The sequence below is a fragment of the Hyperolius riggenbachi genome, chromosome 2 (assembly GCF_040937935.1).
Source record: "Hyperolius riggenbachi isolate aHypRig1 chromosome 2, aHypRig1.pri, whole genome shotgun sequence".
In the NCBI taxonomy this organism is placed as follows: Eukaryota; Metazoa; Chordata; class Amphibia; order Anura; family Hyperoliidae; genus Hyperolius; species Hyperolius riggenbachi.
In genome coordinates, this window is record NC_090647.1 from 494,069,176 (window position 1) to 494,087,411 (window position 18,236).

An 18,236-nucleotide genomic window follows, 5' to 3' on the forward strand; every position below is an offset into this window, starting at 1 on the left:
AACATAAATAAAAGGTAAAAAGTTGTTTTTTAAGTGGCTTCAGAGTCTCTTTAAAGGGTATTTTGTTGATAAGCTTAAAAATATCACCTAGGAGAAAAAGTTAATTGCATATGGGTCAAAGTGTCCACACAGCATAGCACAACTCAAAGATCTGTACTTATACCAGTTAATAACAGCTTTCTGTAATTTTAGCCTAAAGCTATGGACACAGGTAACAGTAAAAAAGGGCGCAGGAGGCTAGTGGACAAATCGGGCGCCGCCATTCACTCCCATAATAAATATCGTTTAATGGGCGCCCGATAGGAAAAAAGGGCACCGGAGAAAAATAACGTTTTAAAAGCGGCGCCCGGAGACTTAATGTTTTATTACTGCTTCTCATGATTAAACATTATTTAATGATTTATACATTTTTTAATATTATTTTTAAACGAAAAACAGTACAATATTTTTTTCAAACATTATTTTTAAACGAAAAACAGTACAATTTTTTTTTTTTTTTACATTATTTTTAAACGAAAAAAACGCACAATATGTTTTTGAAACTTTATTAATGCTTATCACAGGGGGGTCTTAGGTTTAGGCACCAACAGGGGGGTCTTAGGTTTAGGCACCAACAGGGGGGTCTTAGGTTTAGGCACCAACAGGGGGGTCTTAGGTTTAGGCACCAACAGGGGGGTCTTAGGTTTAGGCACCAACAGGGGGATCTTAGGTTTAGGCACCACCAGGGGGGTCTTAAGTTTAGGCACCAACAGGGGGTCTTAGGTTTAGGCACCAACAGGGGGGTCTTAGGTTTAGGCACCAACAGGTGGTCTTAGGTTTAGGCACCAACAGGGGGGTCTTAGGTTTAGGCACTAACAGGGGGGTCTAGGGGTTAGGGGTAGGTACAGGGAGGGTTAGTTAGGCACCAACAGGGGGGGTCTTAGGTTTAGGCATCAACAGGGGGGTCTAGGGGTTAGGGGTAGGTACAGGGAGGGTTACTTAGTAATTTTTTTTTAAACGTTATTATACGTTTCACTATTTAAACGAAAGATTAACGTTTTTACAATTGCCGATTTAATGCACATTATTTAATGATTTATCACTTTATAAAACATTAATTTTAAACGAAATACAGTACAATACATTTTTAAACGTTATCCATGCTTATCGTTTAAAACCCCGCGCCCTTTTTTCCCAGCGCCCCTTTTTAACGTACGCATGGACACATGCTAGATAGATTGCCTGAAATGACTGTTCACAATGGTCAGAGGTAAGAGTCTAGTGTGAGTACAGATGTTCCCCAGCATCGGTGGCCTCCTCGTCAATGATCCATGAAGATGTGCTGAATATCAGTGGTGCTCGGATACTCCCAATCACAAATTCGACTCCGCCCACTTAAGAATTGACTCGAGATCACGATTACGAGTAGAAAGGGATATCCGATAGCGGTTTTGAGTCAAATAACTGCATGTAATCATGAATCACAAGTGGTATTCGTGATTAAAAACCCGCCGACTATTACGGTTATTAGCAAAGCCCCCTTACATGCTAGAAACACCAAATTTGCCAGATATGTTAAGAAGAACAGTGGGAACAAGAGGAACATTTTTTTTCAAAAAGACTTTATAGTTTTTGAGAAAATCGATTTTAAAGTTTCAAAGGAAAAAAGTATTCGTGATTAAAAACCCGCCAAAACCCACCGACTTTAGTGGTTAATAGCAAAGCCCCCTTACATGCTAGAAACACCAAATTTGTCAGATATGTTAAGAAGATTAGTGGGAACAAGAGGATTTTTAATTCTGGAATTAAAATGCGGTAAATACATTAACTGTCATTTACCGCATTTAAATGTATACTTTTTTCCTTTGAAACTTTAAAATCGATTTTTTTTCAAAAACTATAAGGTCTTTTTGAAAAAAAATGTTTCCTCTTTTTCCCACTGTTCTTCTTAATGTATCTGGCACATTTGGTGTTTCTAGCAAGTAAGTGGTCTTTGCTATTAACCGCTAAAGTCGGCGGGTTTTTTAATCACAAATACCAACTAGTGATCACAAGTCGGGTAACGAGTGAAATCACAAGTGCATTGGTGATCGGCATTCGTGATCGAGAGCCAATCACTAATGCCGATTACGACCACGTGATCACAAAAAATGGCTCGTGATCGCGGCCTCTTGGTGAGCACCCCTGCTGAATATTCGCCAGACCGCTACTGTTCTTTCTGTTTTGGAATGATTCCCCCTTCTCTCTCTATGGAATAGAATGGGCTTCTAACTAGAGGGCTTGCAGTGTGTTTCTGTAACTATTGTTATTTAACAGACCCCCCAAATTATTTAAATTATTAACAAAACTGACATGTCTATAACACAGCTAGATCATCCATAAGGCAATTCTAGGCAGTTGCCTAGGGCCTAGAGAGAGTTTAGGGACCTGGTGAATGCTAACCCCCCCCCCCCCCCACACACACACACACACACACACACACAGACCACCACCAAATTATCCTAAAAAAAGCCAAGTGACGACCAGTGGTGGGCAAAAACTGCTATCTTGCCTAGGGCCGCATTTCATCTTAAAGAGAATCTGTGCTCTAAAATTCTTACAATAAAAAGCATACCATTCTATTCATTATGTTCTCCTGGGCCCCTCTGTGCTGTTTCTGCCATTCCCTGCTGCAATCCTGGCTTGTAATTGCCAGTTTTAGGCAGTGTTTACAAACAAAAAGACATGACATGTGATAGGCTGAGAGGAGCTCAGTCTGTGACTCATACAGAGCCTGCAGGGGGCGTGGAGAGGGTGTGTATAGCTTCTGCCTATTACAAACAGAGCAGCACATTCTTGCCTGAGTGCCTGAGCCCGACAAAGGCGTCAGAGGAAAGAAGATTAGATTATATAACAGAGATAATATAGCCACTGTGCAACTAGGAAAGGCTGCAGTAACACAGACCACATTAGAACATGTATAGGAATTTATAGGATAGAAGAAATAAGGCAGAAAATGTTGTTACAGAGTCTCTTTAATCCTTTTCTGGTCTATAAGCAGCTTTAGAGAGAATCACATTCTATTGCATTCCTCTGCATTTGGGTACTGCTAATTTCACACTAGGGTATTGCATTGCGTTCCCTGTAAAATCAGGATCACAGCAGAGGGGAAAAGTCGCATTGCAAGTTATGCGTGCAGTGCAACGCACAGACTGAAGCATACAGTACATACAAAGTATGCTTCACTGCAACTGTTATGCGGTACTGCACTGCATGCATTATATTATGCCAACAGATTCCATCGTACCACACTGCTAACACGCTGCTGTGAACGTACCATTACAGTATAGTGTCATTGCATCAGCATTACGATTATATTGTCCGGCGCAATGCACTGCAATATCCCAGTGTGAAAGCAGCCATAAATGGGAACGAGACATGAAGCGTTAACACGGAAGGAAAGGTCAGAGGTTGTTAAAAATAATTTAGACAGTTTAAATACCTAGAGGCAATGCAATCCTCACATAATATAAACATATATACCGTGCATATTATACAACCGCTATTTACTATCAATAGAGAATACTGCCTGCTGGCCTGTGATTTACATAACTGAAACAATATATGAACAACTGTTTACATTTGGGATGGGTCTACCCTGTAATTACACCATGTCTCTGCATCTACAGCTCTATTCAGACAGCAGATAGTAATTAGTCATGATCTGATCATTATTTTCTGTCTGCACACTGATCACCAGGTCCAGCAGCAGGTACTCCAATATATGTAGAGTAAAGGTGCGTACACATGCACTACCAACGGCAACGACGGGTCCGCCGAACCCTCCCGCTGGGCGGTCTTTTAGCCGACAGTAGTACGTGTGTACGCGCTGTCGGCGGACTGTTAAGTTCAGAAACAGCCTTATCAGTCCGCCGACAGCGTGTACACACACACTACTGTTGGCTAAAAGACCGCCCGGCGGGAGGACCCGGCGGACCCGTCGTTGCCGCTGGTAGTGCATGTGTACGCACCTTTAGAGGCCCAAGAAGCCTTCCGCTGCAAGTGAATACAATAGAACTTGTCTGAATAAATCCAACATGGTTGAATAGTATTTTCTTGAGTATAAGTGAATGCTCATGGAATGGTATGTTGGGTGACAAATGTCTAACATGTGGAAGAGGCTTCCCAAGGTATATGTAATTTTCCATTGAAGTGGCCCTGTCATGTTCTTGCTTTTCCTCCTTGATCTGTGTGTATCTTTAATTTACCATTGAAGTGGCCCTGTCATGTTCGTACTCTTCCTTCTGGACCTGTGTTTATCTTTAATTTACCATTGAAGTGGCCCTGTCATGTTCTTGCTCTTCCTTCTGGATCTGTGTGTATCTAATTTACCATTGAGGTGGTGTGTATCTTTAATTTACCTGTGCAGGTGTCTCTTTCTCCATCAGATACAGTGACAAGGTCCTGCCCTCCTGTGTGGCTCTCCTAAACCAATGATTGAGCACCGCCACAGTTGCCCAGAGGCACATGCAGATAGGGAGTCATTCCAGGTGGTCCCATGACCAGAGTTTCAAGAGTACAATAATGCCCTGTAAGGATATATAGCTAGCCAGCAAGCAGGTGTGGGTTGCACATATTATCTGATTCATTAGCTGATTTAAAGCAAAACCTAAAGTGAGAAAACTCACTTCAGGTTACATACCTATGTAGAGTGACGACTGTGGGTACCATAGAGCTTTCCCAGTCCACACTCCATCCCTTTGTTCCATCGCTGTCCCCCTTTGAAGTTCTATGGCTGGCTGTGTGTTTGGTACTCCTGGGGCAGCCTTTGGAAGTACTCGCGTACCTGAGTGCTTCCAAAGATATACACATCCGTACTGCACATGCGCAAGCCCAGGCGCATGTGTGCCCAGTACAGATGCTCTGATCTTCGTAAGTACTGGGGACACAAGTACTTTTGAAGGCTGTCCAAGGCGTACTGAAGTGGTGTTCATCCTGGAACAACAGGACAGACCAGGAAGGCTCTATGGTATCTCTCTACAAGGGTAAGTATCTAACCTGAAGTGGATTTCCTCTCTTCAGGTCCCCTTTATAGCCCAACTAAACCCAAACAACCACAAAATCTGAAAGGACACATAAAGTGCTGCCCAGAATTATTCATACCCCTGGCAAATTTTGACTTAAAGTTACTTTTATTCAACCAGCAAGTAATTTTTTGACGGGAAATTACATAGGTGTCTCCAGGGGCGTTGCTAGGATCCTAGGAGATCCAGGGCACCCATGGGCACCAGGAAAGTAAATCCTGCTGTGCATGCAGCGTGTTGTGCAAAATGTTGTGCCAAAATGGGCGTGGTCATGCACAGAGTGGTTATGGCCATGGGTGGGACCAAATTACATGAACTTAAAGTGGATCCGAGGTGAACTTTTACACATTGCATAATTGAGTTCATTTCCTATTGTTTACAGGGCATTCCTCAAGCCAAATACTTTTTTGTTTTTGTTTTAACACTCTAATTCCCTATAAACTAAAAAAACCCCGCCCACAGGTTTTCAGAGAGCCTTGGCAGTAGCAAGGGCTCATGGGAGCTCAGTATGGGCAGGAGGAAGGTGTGGGGTGTTACTAGCCATTGATTTTAGAGGCAGACGGGAGGAGGGAGGAGGTGAGGGGATTAGGCTGATGGCTCAAGATACAGATAAGCCTGCCTCTGTTTAATGTTTACAAACAACATGGCTTCTGCCATTGTATCACAGGAATAAATAATCATATTCTATTAAAACTGTTTGCAGCTAGATTTGCTATGTAAACCATCTAAACTTTAGATAAGATATATAGACAAGTTACTTGTCATAGTTAGTTTTTCATCTCGGATCCACTTTAACAGTAACCTAGCGATACAGGGCCTACCCAGCAAAATGTTGGATGGAGCCCCCTATCCTTAAATTAGATAGTTTACTATCAGTATAGGCATAGAGTAAAGATGCATACACGCATTCAATTTTGACTGGTATATCACTGACCAATTTTACCACCACTATGTAGTATGAGGGCCAACAGACTGAATACTATGAACAGAGCTGGGCTCTCTTAATACCTAGAAGTAGTAAATTTGACTAATTAAAATTGTATGTGTGTAGCAGGCTTTACTGCTAATCCTGTACATACTGGAGGTAGCAGAGATCAACACATGCTGCAGCTAGTTTACTAACAGTACAGGCACAGAGTGACAGCTTATACTGTACATAATGGAGGTAGCAGAGATCAGCACACTCTGCAGCTAGTTTACTATCAGAACAACATACTGTACATGCTGGAGGCAGCAGAGATCAGAATACACTGCAGCTAGTTTACCATCTTACAGAAAAAAGACCCATATTAACCTACAGAGCTAAGCAAACCTTTTGCTTTCTCTCTGCTTATTCTTATTAGTCTGTTATGCTGGCAATAGACGGTGCGTTTCTTCCTTATCAGTCGAGCCGCTAATTTCCGACTTGTCCGATCACGCAGCGGCTCGATTCCGCGCTCAATCCTTGCGGGCGGACAATGGAAGAAAACGAACTGCTGATAAGGAAGTGCCCGTGGGGACGAGCAGGAATCGATCCCGCCGGCCGCGGGGACGAGGTGGGAGTCAATCCAGCGGCTAATTGAGCCGCTGGGTCGACTTGTGTATTCCCAGCATTAGATATTGCTTTTCTTGCGTATGCAGACTCTAAACCACTAAAAGTACAACAATGTTAAAGATTTGAATGTAAGTATAAAATAATTGATCTATATTAAAAACAATTGGAAAAGATTACTAATAGTTCCTTATCTAGAGTCCTTGATCTCATCACTACAGGAAGGATTTTCCAGTGACAATTTACCCGCAGTTACTTTACTCCTTCCTCTTATGTTGAAACAAACTCCATGCAATGGTGCACCATAAATCCAGAAAGAGGAGTGCTTGACCAATGTGTGGTTGGTTTCTACTTAGTACCTGAAGGTCAGCACACCACATAATGGTCAAATGGCATTTATTCAGTCATCACCAACAATGGTTTCGGGGGCCGTGCAGGAGCCCCCTTTATCAAGGCACACAGAGACGATAAAACTGTGATGGTAATACTCGACAATGTGTGCCTTGCATGCCTGCATGGACCCTGAAAAAAATGTTGGTGGATACAGTTGCAACGACTGGATAAACACCATTTGAACGTCATGTGGTGTTCTGAGTCTGCTTATCCTCCCTGGGATTACACCTCTTTTGTTGCTTGTTGGAGATGTAAATTGAACAATCTTCTGTGATTTTTATAACTTGGAAAACTCTGATAATGAGACAGAACTCTGGTCAAGTTTTGGAGAGAAAAGAAAGCAAAGACCAACATATAAAGGAGCTGATAATAAAAGAACTGGTGAAAGAGGTGTTGAACCTTTTTTCCGTAAACGAAGCACCCTTTTCTCATTTCTTTATATGCCCCAGCCATGTTCTACCAGCACCACTGAGCACTTATTTAGTACGTTGTGCATCTGAAAAATGACAGCGATAAGTTGGTTGTGCAGCGCATGATGATTGTGCATCCAAAGCTACTTCAGGTAAGAATGATAGGTATAGAAAAGGAAGCTCTGGAAAGGTTTATACAGATAGACATGACATTTTTTTAAATATTACATCTTTTTTTTTGATAGCCTATTTTGTCATGTCCCCCATCCTGCAACCTTGAACAAAAGACTGTTTACACCTGAGTATTGGAGCTGGAGTCCAATCCCAGCATAGTTTTCTCAGTCTGCGGTCATTTTCACCCTCCTGGCTACATCTTTAGTTGGCAACCTCCATATTTCTCTCAGTTTAGGTTAACTTTAAAATTAACTGAGTACTGATTTTTTTTTTTTAAATAAACCTCCCCAAACGGGAGGTTTGTACTCTGTAATGTTGTGCCATTGGGGTGCGGGGGTGGGGGAAGCACACTATTACTTACTCATGGGTACTGCTCCTCTGGCCCCAGCCCACACAACATGCGCCATCTTCTTCATCCGACCATCAGCTGCTGCCGGCATTTGTAACTCCCAGTAGGGTCACACGCGAACGTGTCATGATGCATGCCGGGAGATGTAAGGATGCGAGTACACTGTACTCACATCCATGAGATAATGCATAGTACTGGCATCCACTGACTATATCTCTCTGCATGCATCACATGCGTGACCCTGTCGGGAATTACAAACCCCAGGAGAAGCTCACATGTTCGGGTGAAGAAGAGGGCGCATGTCGTATGGGCTGGGGACAGAGGAGCAGCACCCCGTAGGTAAGTAATGGTGCTTCCCCAAACCCTCGCACCCCCAACAGCACACACCATCATGAATATCCCATATGAGGAGAGTTGTTATTTTAATTTTTTTTTAAAAAGTGCTCAGTTCGATTTACATAGGATTTGTCAGTGTTGTGCATAAATCTTTGTTCATCTCCTTAGCCTGTGGAAAGTCTAGTGAGTTTTGCTCGTTCGGTTCCGCAGATATAGTATTTCTGCATTTTCAATCAGAAATGGCATTTCCGCATAGGAATTAAGAAATCGGTAATACAAGTTCGGTGGGCGGATTTTGCGGAAATCACTAAAATATTCAGACGACTTTAACATTGATTTTCACAAAAACCACAAGGTCTTTTTGAAAGATGTTTTCCTCTTGTTCCCACTCTTCTGCTTAACATACCCTGAAAATTTGATGTTTCTAGCACCTATGGGGGATTTGCTATTAACCTCTAAAGTCAGCAGCCATTGACTGTAATGTAAAATGCGGAAAAATCCGCATTACCGATATGCGGTATGCCACCTACTTTAGAGGTTAATAGCAAAGCCTCAATATGTGCTAGAAACAACATTTTTTCACGGTATGTTAAGGATAAAAGTGGGAACAAGAGGAAAAAACATTCAAAAAGACATTGTAGTTTTTGAGAAAATCAATGTTAAAGTCTGCAGAAATGTCCAAAAGTCCACATCGGAATGCGTAAATCGGTAGCGGAATGCGTAAATAAGTTGCGGTAATCAGCAATGGCGGCTAGTTTTTGGTCTATCCTGGATTACCCCTGTACACAGCATTCATTGATCCATCACCCAAGGGGGCTTCTGATGGGAGACCAGCAACTCTACACAGTCTTCCCTTCACTTTAGCCAGCTTTAGCGGCTCAAGTCTAGAATGTGGATCAAGGTACAACTATCTGCAATAATGTGTCAACAATGTATCTAAACTCTGAACCACCTATAGATTTCAATGGTCCGATATGAGTTTTTAGAATTGAAGCAAAAATACATGAGGATCTCCTGGGGTCTAGCTTCACATGTACCCCACTGTGTGCCTCAGAATTATCGAAATGTATCATCTCTAGGGTCCCATCACCGAAATAAAATTATTAAAAACAAATTCTCTTGGATTTCAGCGATAGTCAGATGAGTAATGCTTGATCTAACCCCCTCTGCTTACTGGTAAAGACCTGCATACAAACATGCACACTTGCTATTAGTGAGGAGCACAAATTTCTCATAGGTGTAATTTTGCATAATAATTTGCAATTATGTGCAAAATCAAAATGTGAAATTTAGGGTAAAATCATAATTCATTTTATGTAATCAGGAACCGTAATTTCACAATTTCAGTCATTTTCGTGCAATTTTATGCCGACTTTAGCAGGTAAGCAAAAAGTCCCCATACATGCTATGATTACCAAAATTGCTAGGTATGTTAAAGAGAATAGTGGGAACAAATTAGTTTAAAGGAAAAATGTGTTTTCTTAAACTGTCATTTTTGAGCTTAAAACCATTTCCCCTTTGCATATTTAAAATCAATTTTCCCCAAAACTACAAGGTCCTTTTTGAAAAATGATTGTTTTGCCTTTTTTCCACTCTTCTCCTTAACATGCATAGCAATTTTTGGTGACAATAGTATGTATAGGGGCTTTGCTATTAACCTCTACATGATTCGGTATGAAATTATGCAAAAGTTACGTGAAATTACGAATGGATTACACCAAATCAGCTGAATATCCAAATCATAATTACGTATGGCTGACCGTAATTACGTGTAATAGAAATTTCACGCCATCAATACTTGCTATGGCCAAGCATGCACATACTTTGCTTACTGGTGAGGAAGAAGAATTGGAACACTTTATCTTGAGGGTAAACAGAAATATGCAATCTGGTGGATTACTTGTTTTTTTTTTTTTTTTAGCAGAGTAGCATCAGGCCATGGCAGGGATAGTCAGGCCAACATACAAACACCCAAACATTTCCAGCTGGTTAAGTGACAATCAGCTGATGTTTCAGATCATTTTATGTGTATGCCTGTACTTTGCACCCAAATGGTTGCCACAGAAAATAGTCACATTTATGGAGTGCCAACATTACAAATCCTGGAGCCCCCATTTAAACTTTGATGGGTCCCCCATAATGTTCACAGCTCTTCCCCTTCCTCCACATGGTGACCCTCACCACACGAGGGTCCATCACACAAGGGTCCTAAAATAAATGTGGCCATCAGGATCTTGATGCCGATAACAAGTGTAGCCACAAAAATACCTTATCTGGAGTAACAGAGAAAGGGAAGGTTAGTATTTGGGGCCCTTCACACCTCTGGGCCCCCAAGCGATTGCAGGCGCTGCTCCCCCCTAGTTACGGCCCTGGCCACCACCTAATCTAATTACACAAGGATTGATAAATAGTGTATCTAAGGCAACCGATTTAAAACACAACTTTGAAAACGCTATTAGAGTGCCTCCTCATTTCCAGTTTCAATAGTGTCTTGGTTTTGAAAATAATTAAAATACTCGCTGATAGTAGATTAGCAAATCATGGACAAAACTGCACAATTCATTCTTGATTTGTTTTTAGTAGATATCTGGTCAAGAAAATCGATCAGACTGCTGAAATCATAGCTTTGTATTGTTGATGCACTAAAAAGCAATTTGGCTGTGGATCCTCGTTACCCAGTACCCACCACCAACAATAACACATTAAGTCCATAAAAAGTCAATCAGAAGATTATCAGTCGGCAAGACGTAGGTCAATAGATCTCTGACAGATTTGATCACAGAGATCAAATTTGTCCCCCAAAAACAATCGACTGACTTATGTGCCTACCTGTACGCCAGCTAGCCACAGAGTAGCACAAATGCCACCAAGTCACACTGGCCCTCTAGAACTCTATAGCTGGAGCTGACAGAAATGGACAAAACGCAGGTATGTGTAAAAAAAAACTATTGGAGTTTGTCTTAAAAAACTCAATGAAAACATCCATTTAACAAAATGTCAGCTGTAACGAAATACGTTGAATATAAACATATAAACCTGCCCAGTGGCATCAAGCCAACCATAAAATAAATTCATGCTAGCAACATTTCAGTACAGCGCAGACAGGTGGAATTTTAACACTGTAGTGTGTTGAAACTTTAAACAGGAAAGCGTTTGAGCCGACCTATAGAAGTGACTCGCAGCCAACGTTTCGTTTAAACACAAAACATCTGTAAGAGGAATGGCACCTTACCTGCAGGAGAGCCTAGTGTACACAGATTTGGGCAGACGCTAAGCCATGCCTTGCTGAGGGACAGACTCTCAGTAAACACAGCTGAGGTTACCACGCCGCCTCGCTTCTCCTTTGATTCTACCAGAAACAAGTTTGCTCAAGCCTGAGTTATAAGTACCTGATTTCATGAAGTGGAATCTGAGAAGAGTCCAGTGATGTCAGCAGCAGAAGCATTTGTCAAGGAAGAAAAACTCCAGCTTCTTCACACTGTGGCATGGCAAGAGAATGAGTGACTCCCAGGAGCAGTGTGCAGACACAAGTTCACACACACAGGCACACCTGAATGCCAGAAGCAAGCTGCACTTACAAGATCTCCACTGCTGTGCAACCTGTTTGTAACTCCTTAATTACTAAGACACACTGCAGTGTGTGTGGCTTTTTTTTTTCTTTTAAATATGAACTAGTTGCAGAAGTTAATGAATGGCCAAGCCCCATAAAGATTGTTGCTTTCCTGCTGATAAACTTGCTGGATGGTTAAGAAGGTGACGTTCATTCCAAACTTTGCAGATACAAAACTTTAAGCCGAGTTAAACCCAAAACTAAACAAGGCAAATTCTCAAAGAAATCATGTTGGGAAGTTCCAAAGTTTTGTAGTCGAGCGCATTTCTCTGCAGACTTAACACCGTTAGGGCCGGATTTGTACTCTTTACCGCCCTAGACCACTGTCACTAGCCACCCCGCTTCAGTATAGGTAGCGAGATGACCCCTCCCCCCTTCCAAATGCTGGTGCAAATGCTGATGCTGATGCAAATGCTGCACCAGTTTAGCCTGCTGCTCTGGTGCCCTTGCCCCTATGGTGCCCTAGGCCATGGCCTAGGCGGCCTTGGCCTAAATCCAGCCCCGCTGGGACTTAAGTTGTATCCTGTGAGCAGATTGTGGTCTTACTATTATTCACCAACTACTTCCTGTGGACTACAAGTCTGCATTGTCATGAAGACAATGCTTTTTTATTATTAATGAAGGAATACATGGAAATGTAGTCGTTCTTCATACATTCTTACATTCATACGCCTCCCTAATGTGGGAGCTGCAAGACAAAGGGAACTTGAGTGGGCAACAGAGATGTATCTTGTTTATAAATAAACGGCCCTTATCCAATTGACTTTTTCTCCTGAATTTTTTCCTAAGACTAGGAGACAATTTTTCAGTTTATCTAAAAAATATCTTTTCAGCACTTAGTAATTTAAAAAGTAGTTAAGTAGTAATATCAAACTTAGTATTAAAGAGGGTCTGAAGTCAATTAAATTACCATTTTTTCTTAAAGGGAGGGTTCACGGTAAAATAAAAATACTAATCCACTTACCTGGGGCTTCCTCCAGCCCGTGGCAGGCAGGACGTGCCCTCGACGCTGCCGGTGGCCTGGCCAGGTCGGGTGAGCCACCGAAGTAGACCGGGAGCCTGCAGAGGGGCTTTGAGGGCGCATCCTACCTGTCACAGGCTGGAGGAAGACCCGGGTAAGTGGATTAGTATTTTTATTTTTTTAAACATGTCTGTGGATCTCTCCTTTACATTAAGCATTAAGATCAAAGCTGATTCACTGCATTCCTGCGGCAGAATGAGGTATTTATTCCCCCAAAATCCTATCACAGAATTTTGCTTCCTGGAAGAGGCAGAGCTTTGCACAGTAGCACTGCCTCTGCTCCAGTCAATCTCTGCCTCTCCCCACCCCTCTCAGTCTTCTTTCACTTCAGAGGCGGAGTTCAGCAGAGATTGACTGCACTGGAGGCAGAGCTACAGCGCAAAGTCCTGCCTTCCCCGGGCAGCAAAATCTACGACCTGAAAAGTCGTGAAATTTTGCCCCGCGATTTTGGGGGGATAAATACCTTGTTCTGCCGTGGGGATGCAGCGAATCAGCTTTGATCTTAATGCTTAAAAGACCTCTGTCGTGAAAATCTTAAAATACATGTTAACATATACAAATAAGCAGTACGTTTCTCCCGGAGTTAAATGAGACATAAATTACTTTTCTCCTGTTGCTGTCGCTTACAGTAAGTAGGAGAAATCTGACATTACCGCCAGATTTTGGACTAGCCCATCTTAAAATGTAAAAGGATGGTCCACCAGCCTCAGGATTATATATATTTTTCGGGGAGTCCTAATGGGATGAGAGGTCCATCACACCCCTCAATGTCCAACGTTCCAGGTATACAGCAATTCCCATAGAGCAGTGTTTTTCAACATTTTATTGGTATGTACCCCTTATAAAACCCTGTACTCACCAAGTACCCCCTGGCATAGTAAATATTATCACAAGTACCCCTTAACAAATACATATTTAATCGTAGTACATGATAATTGGTTCTAAACAATTTCCAAGCATTTACGGTTGCTTTTAATTAGAAAAAAATACTAATTTGGTGTTTATATAGGATTATAATTTTCTAAAACTCTCAGTATATCAAGCCTGAGTACCCCCTGGAACCATCAGAAGTACCCCCTGGGGTACGCGTACCGCATGTTGAGAAACTAGGCCATGGAGGACTCAACCCTCAGCGGATGTTATATCCAATTCGTATTTATTTCATAATGACCGACATATACACAGCATAAGGACAGCACATCTTTTCATAGGGGGTTCTTGGGGTTTTCTTTATTTTTAAAAGCACTTAGTGAATGGCAGTTGCTCCGTCCAACTGCCAAAAATGTGTACGGTGAGCATGGAGGCTGTCCAGCATCATTGTATAAATCTTTCTCAGGGAATGTCTTTATAAAGACTCTTTATAAAGACTAAAGGCTATGCTGAGAATCCCCCATAAAGAGATGGACTAGCCCAAAACCTGTCGGTAATGTCAGATTTCTACTACCTACTGTAAGTGACAGCAACATAGGAGAAAAGTAATGTATGGCTCATTTTACTCTGCAAGACACATACTTCTTATTTGTATGCGTTTTAAATTTTAAGATTTTCACGACAGTTCCTCTTTAAGTTAACTGTACAAGATAAAGAGGTAATTTAATTGGCTTCAGACTCTCTTTCAACAAGGCAGGGCTTCTTGGCACACCGCGTAGAGCCTGAATCGGCGCCACTATAGCCGGAATGCTATAGTGTGCGGTCCGTGTAACCGTAATTCAGGGTTCCAGCAATTGTCAGACCCCAAATTACTTCACCCTCCAAGTGGCTACAGCTTGGAGGGTGAATAGTGATTAACAATGCTCAGAATTTCACTGGCAGCAGGGAGAGCCGTCACTCAGCTCACTCTGCGCCACAGTGACTGGGCAGAAAACTGCCAAGTACGCACGTTAAAGGTTTTACTGGTAAAGTTTGAAAATATCCCCATGGAGAAAACTCCAGAGAAAAATGAATAGGACATGGTCTAACGTGACATGTGCCTTGGGTGTCAGATCATTGGGGACACATGCTGCACAGCTGAAAAATAATGTGTGTGTGTGTGTGGGGGGGGGGGGGGGGGGGGGAAGGGTATAAATGCTGACTTGGCTGAAGAGTATCTGAACACCTGAGTACTGTCGCCTTACCTCAGCCATAGTAACAGTGAGGGGCAGTGTACAGAGCTGAAGGTCTGATCTGTTACTTGAGGGATGTTTGATTCTAAAGGTGGCCACTAACTGTCCAATTTCTAACGAAAAATAGTTTGAGCGATGAGAAAGTTTGTTCGGATTGGTTGTAAATAATCTCTGTTTATGGGCACAATCGATTACAAATGATTATAAAAATAGTCGTCCGGTTGGATTTTCATCGAATCAAAATTTGGATTTTCTTGTTGGTTGTGATGGATAGGAAGCAAAGATTGGTTCGTTGATGGTGTAGTGAACAATTTTTCTTCGAATCAGAATTTTCTGATCGCTCAAATGATTTTTCACTAGAAATTGGATCATTAGTGGCCACCTTTAGGTCCAACACGGGTTGCTGTTTGTAACTGGGGTCTGCCATAGGGGGTTCTCTGTTACTGGTTTCTATCATGAGGTGCTTTCTGTAACTGGAGTCTGTCAATGAAAAGGGGGGGCGGAGAGAGGTGGGACAGAGTATACATCACAATCCAAACCCTACCATAGCCATTGTCTTACGTCCCTATCATAGATTTAGGGCAATTTTCAGGCGGGAAGTCGGGAGGGATGAAGTTGGGGTATTATGTGAGGAATAAACCACAGTGCCCTGAGGAAACCCAGCAAAATGAGAGAGAGCATAAAAACTACATGCATGCAGATAGGGTTCGGGTGAGAACTCAAACCAAGAGCTGCAGGTGAGAGGTGGCTACACCACCGAGCCACCCAACACAGGTCTGACCTTGCATATCTTGACTTGCATCTGTTTACAGAGGAATATTACAAAATGCAGTTGTGTAATGCCCAAAATCCCATCACATCTGTCGTGGTTGCTTAATACATGCCTGTTAATAGCTAGGTGTCTGTGTTTTCATTAGTAAAAGCTCAAGGCGGACATCATCTCCTGCGTTTCTTGCATAATCTGGCGCACAAATTGTGGTTCGAGCGATCAAACATCAAATCCTTTGTTTCAGCGGACTTTTTATTATTGTCTGTTGTCAGTTCTGCTGATTGAAGCACAGAACAAATAATAGACTACGGTAACTATACAGTAGACTTAATCAGCTGGAACAGGAAATATAGTAATTAACCTCCCTAGCGGTATGGACAGAAATGTCCGTTCAAAAAAACATGCTGTGAACAGTATAAACGTGCATACACATCAATACTCTCCTGCACTGTATACTAGACCCTTGCTTGACACATTTTGGCAAGTTACAGGAAAAAAAAGTTTTAAAAATAAATTTTATCACTGTTTGCACATAAATCCTGGGGAAATTGAACGCTGGGGAGGTTAAATTGAGTCATAAAGAAAACACGGGTTGATGTGCAGACAAGGGATGGTTTAATGCTCTTGCTGAATGGAATTTTGCAGCAAAAACATCATAAATTTTTACATTCACTAAAATGTTTGTAGAAACAGCTGCCTTTTCCCCCTTGTAAAATGTGTTTGTTTTCCACCAGCAGGCAGGTAGGAAGCGTGATCTCCTGGTTAGGTATGGTCAGAATTGCTGAATTCCGTATTAGACGAAATTCTGTTTTTTTGAACGGATGGGGTAGGGAGGGGCTTGAATCTTCTCTAAAGTAATTTTCGCATTAAAAATATGTTAAGCTGAGAGAATTTTCAAAATATACAAATTTTTACTGCTAGCCAGGGATATTTTATTGCTATCCATAGGCCCAGGGGCTCCTGTGGTGAGGTGCAAAGCAGCGGCGGAGTGTCAACTTAACCATGTGCCAGAGGTGGGTCAGGTCCTTCTGACTCTTCTTCACTACAACTCTGTCCTGCACAGACTGTCTATTTGCAGCATCTGATGCATGTCACGTGTCACATGCACAAGAAGGTAGGCATTGTGGCAGAGTGAGGAGAACCTGCCACGCAACTGGAATTAAGTAAACTAAGGTGGTTCTGCTACCACCACTCTGCAAGATCAGAAGGGCTGGGGCACTCAGGTGAAGCAGGTTGTTTCGGTGCACGGTGCTCAGCGCTGAGCGCCGAAGCTAGGCGCCCCATAGAGCAATTTAATGCGGTTCCCGGACCCTGAATTACATCTCCTTCTGCATCCCGACAACTTGGAGGGGGGAATAGTTTTTAACACCGCTGGGGAGTTTTGCAGCAGAGGGAGAGCTTTCATTCGGCTTGCCCTGTTCCCAACTCACCGGCGATGCGTACATACGTACACCATTCAGAACCAGTAGACACAAGCCTGTGCTTTTCGGGAGGCTGGGCACACAGGGTACCTCTGCTTTTGCGCACTTGGGGGGGCAACACGTGGGGAGTTAAGGGAGCCCGTACTGAAGGTTTTTGCCGGAGGGGGGGGATACATTAACGTTATGTCCCGGTTGCTATCCATGTCTCCATTGGAGAAATTTTGCATCATTCTTTCCCTTGGACTCGCATGGAGCTTTGTGACTTTAATAGGAAACTGGTAGATCCAGGGACAGAAAATAAAAGTCAGCAATAAAAATTTGCCATGCTTTAAAATATTTCCCTACTCTACAAAATGGTTCTATTTGATGCAGTTACAGCTAACTCTAAAGGCCGATACTCACGGGCTACATTTGTGGCCTGTCGCTAGCACAAGTGAGCGTGTGCGCTACAGGCCGGCAACAGCTCGTCTCCAGGTCCCTCCGCGTACACACGCGGAAGAGGGATCAGCGGTGTGACGGAAGCTGTCGCCGACGTCCCCCCCCCCGCTCCCCCCGCCGGAAGCGCAGTGTTCTACATAGAGGTTGCTGTCGCTAGTCCGCATACACACGCGGACTAGCAACAGTTGCGGCGAAGTTGCGGCGATTGACCGCGCCAATCGCCTGGCGACAGCAGCGATGGTTTGGGGTGCGCGCGCCATACTCACGGGCGACCTGTGGTTGGGGTGACAATTATAGCCCGTGAGTATGGGCCATTATACCTTAACTTAGACACACTGGCTTAGAGTCTTTACATGTTCATTTAGCAGGGGCATTGCTAGCCCCAAAGATCAATGGCACGTGCCCCCGATCTATTCTGGGGTGCCCCGGATGTCCCTCAGGCAGAGTCAGCTGTGGTGCCTCAATGGCGGGTATGCTAGGAGCTGTGGTGCATCAATCGGGGTATGCTGGGAGTTGCGGTGCCACTTTTTGGGCTTGTTGGGTGCTGTGGTGGTGTGCTGGGCTCTGTGATGCATTAATGGAGGGCATGCTGGGCACTGCTGTGGTGCCTTTATGGGGGCATACAGGGAGCTGTGGCTCT

General features: G+C 43.0%; 1 protein-coding gene across 4 annotated transcripts in view; it reads right to left on the reverse strand.

The window, feature by feature from the left end:
- The window catches only part of KCNJ15 (potassium inwardly rectifying channel subfamily J member 15), a 153,724-nt gene extending 141,877 nt beyond the window's left edge, over window positions 1-11,847 (reverse strand). For 2 of the 4 annotated variants that reach the window (XM_068266038.1, XM_068266039.1), the window contains exon 1: window positions 11,625-11,847. In XM_068266038.1, coding sequence (XP_068122139.1) covers window positions 11,625-11,680 — 56 coding nt within the window. In that variant the 5' untranslated portion in view covers window positions 11,681-11,847. Of the gene's footprint in view, window positions 1-11,467; window positions 11,589-11,624 lie in introns of those variants that run through there. The other 2 variants (XM_068266041.1, XM_068266040.1) reach the window with 1 other exon arrangement.
- Between the last annotated feature and the right edge of the window lie 6,389 nt (window positions 11,848-18,236).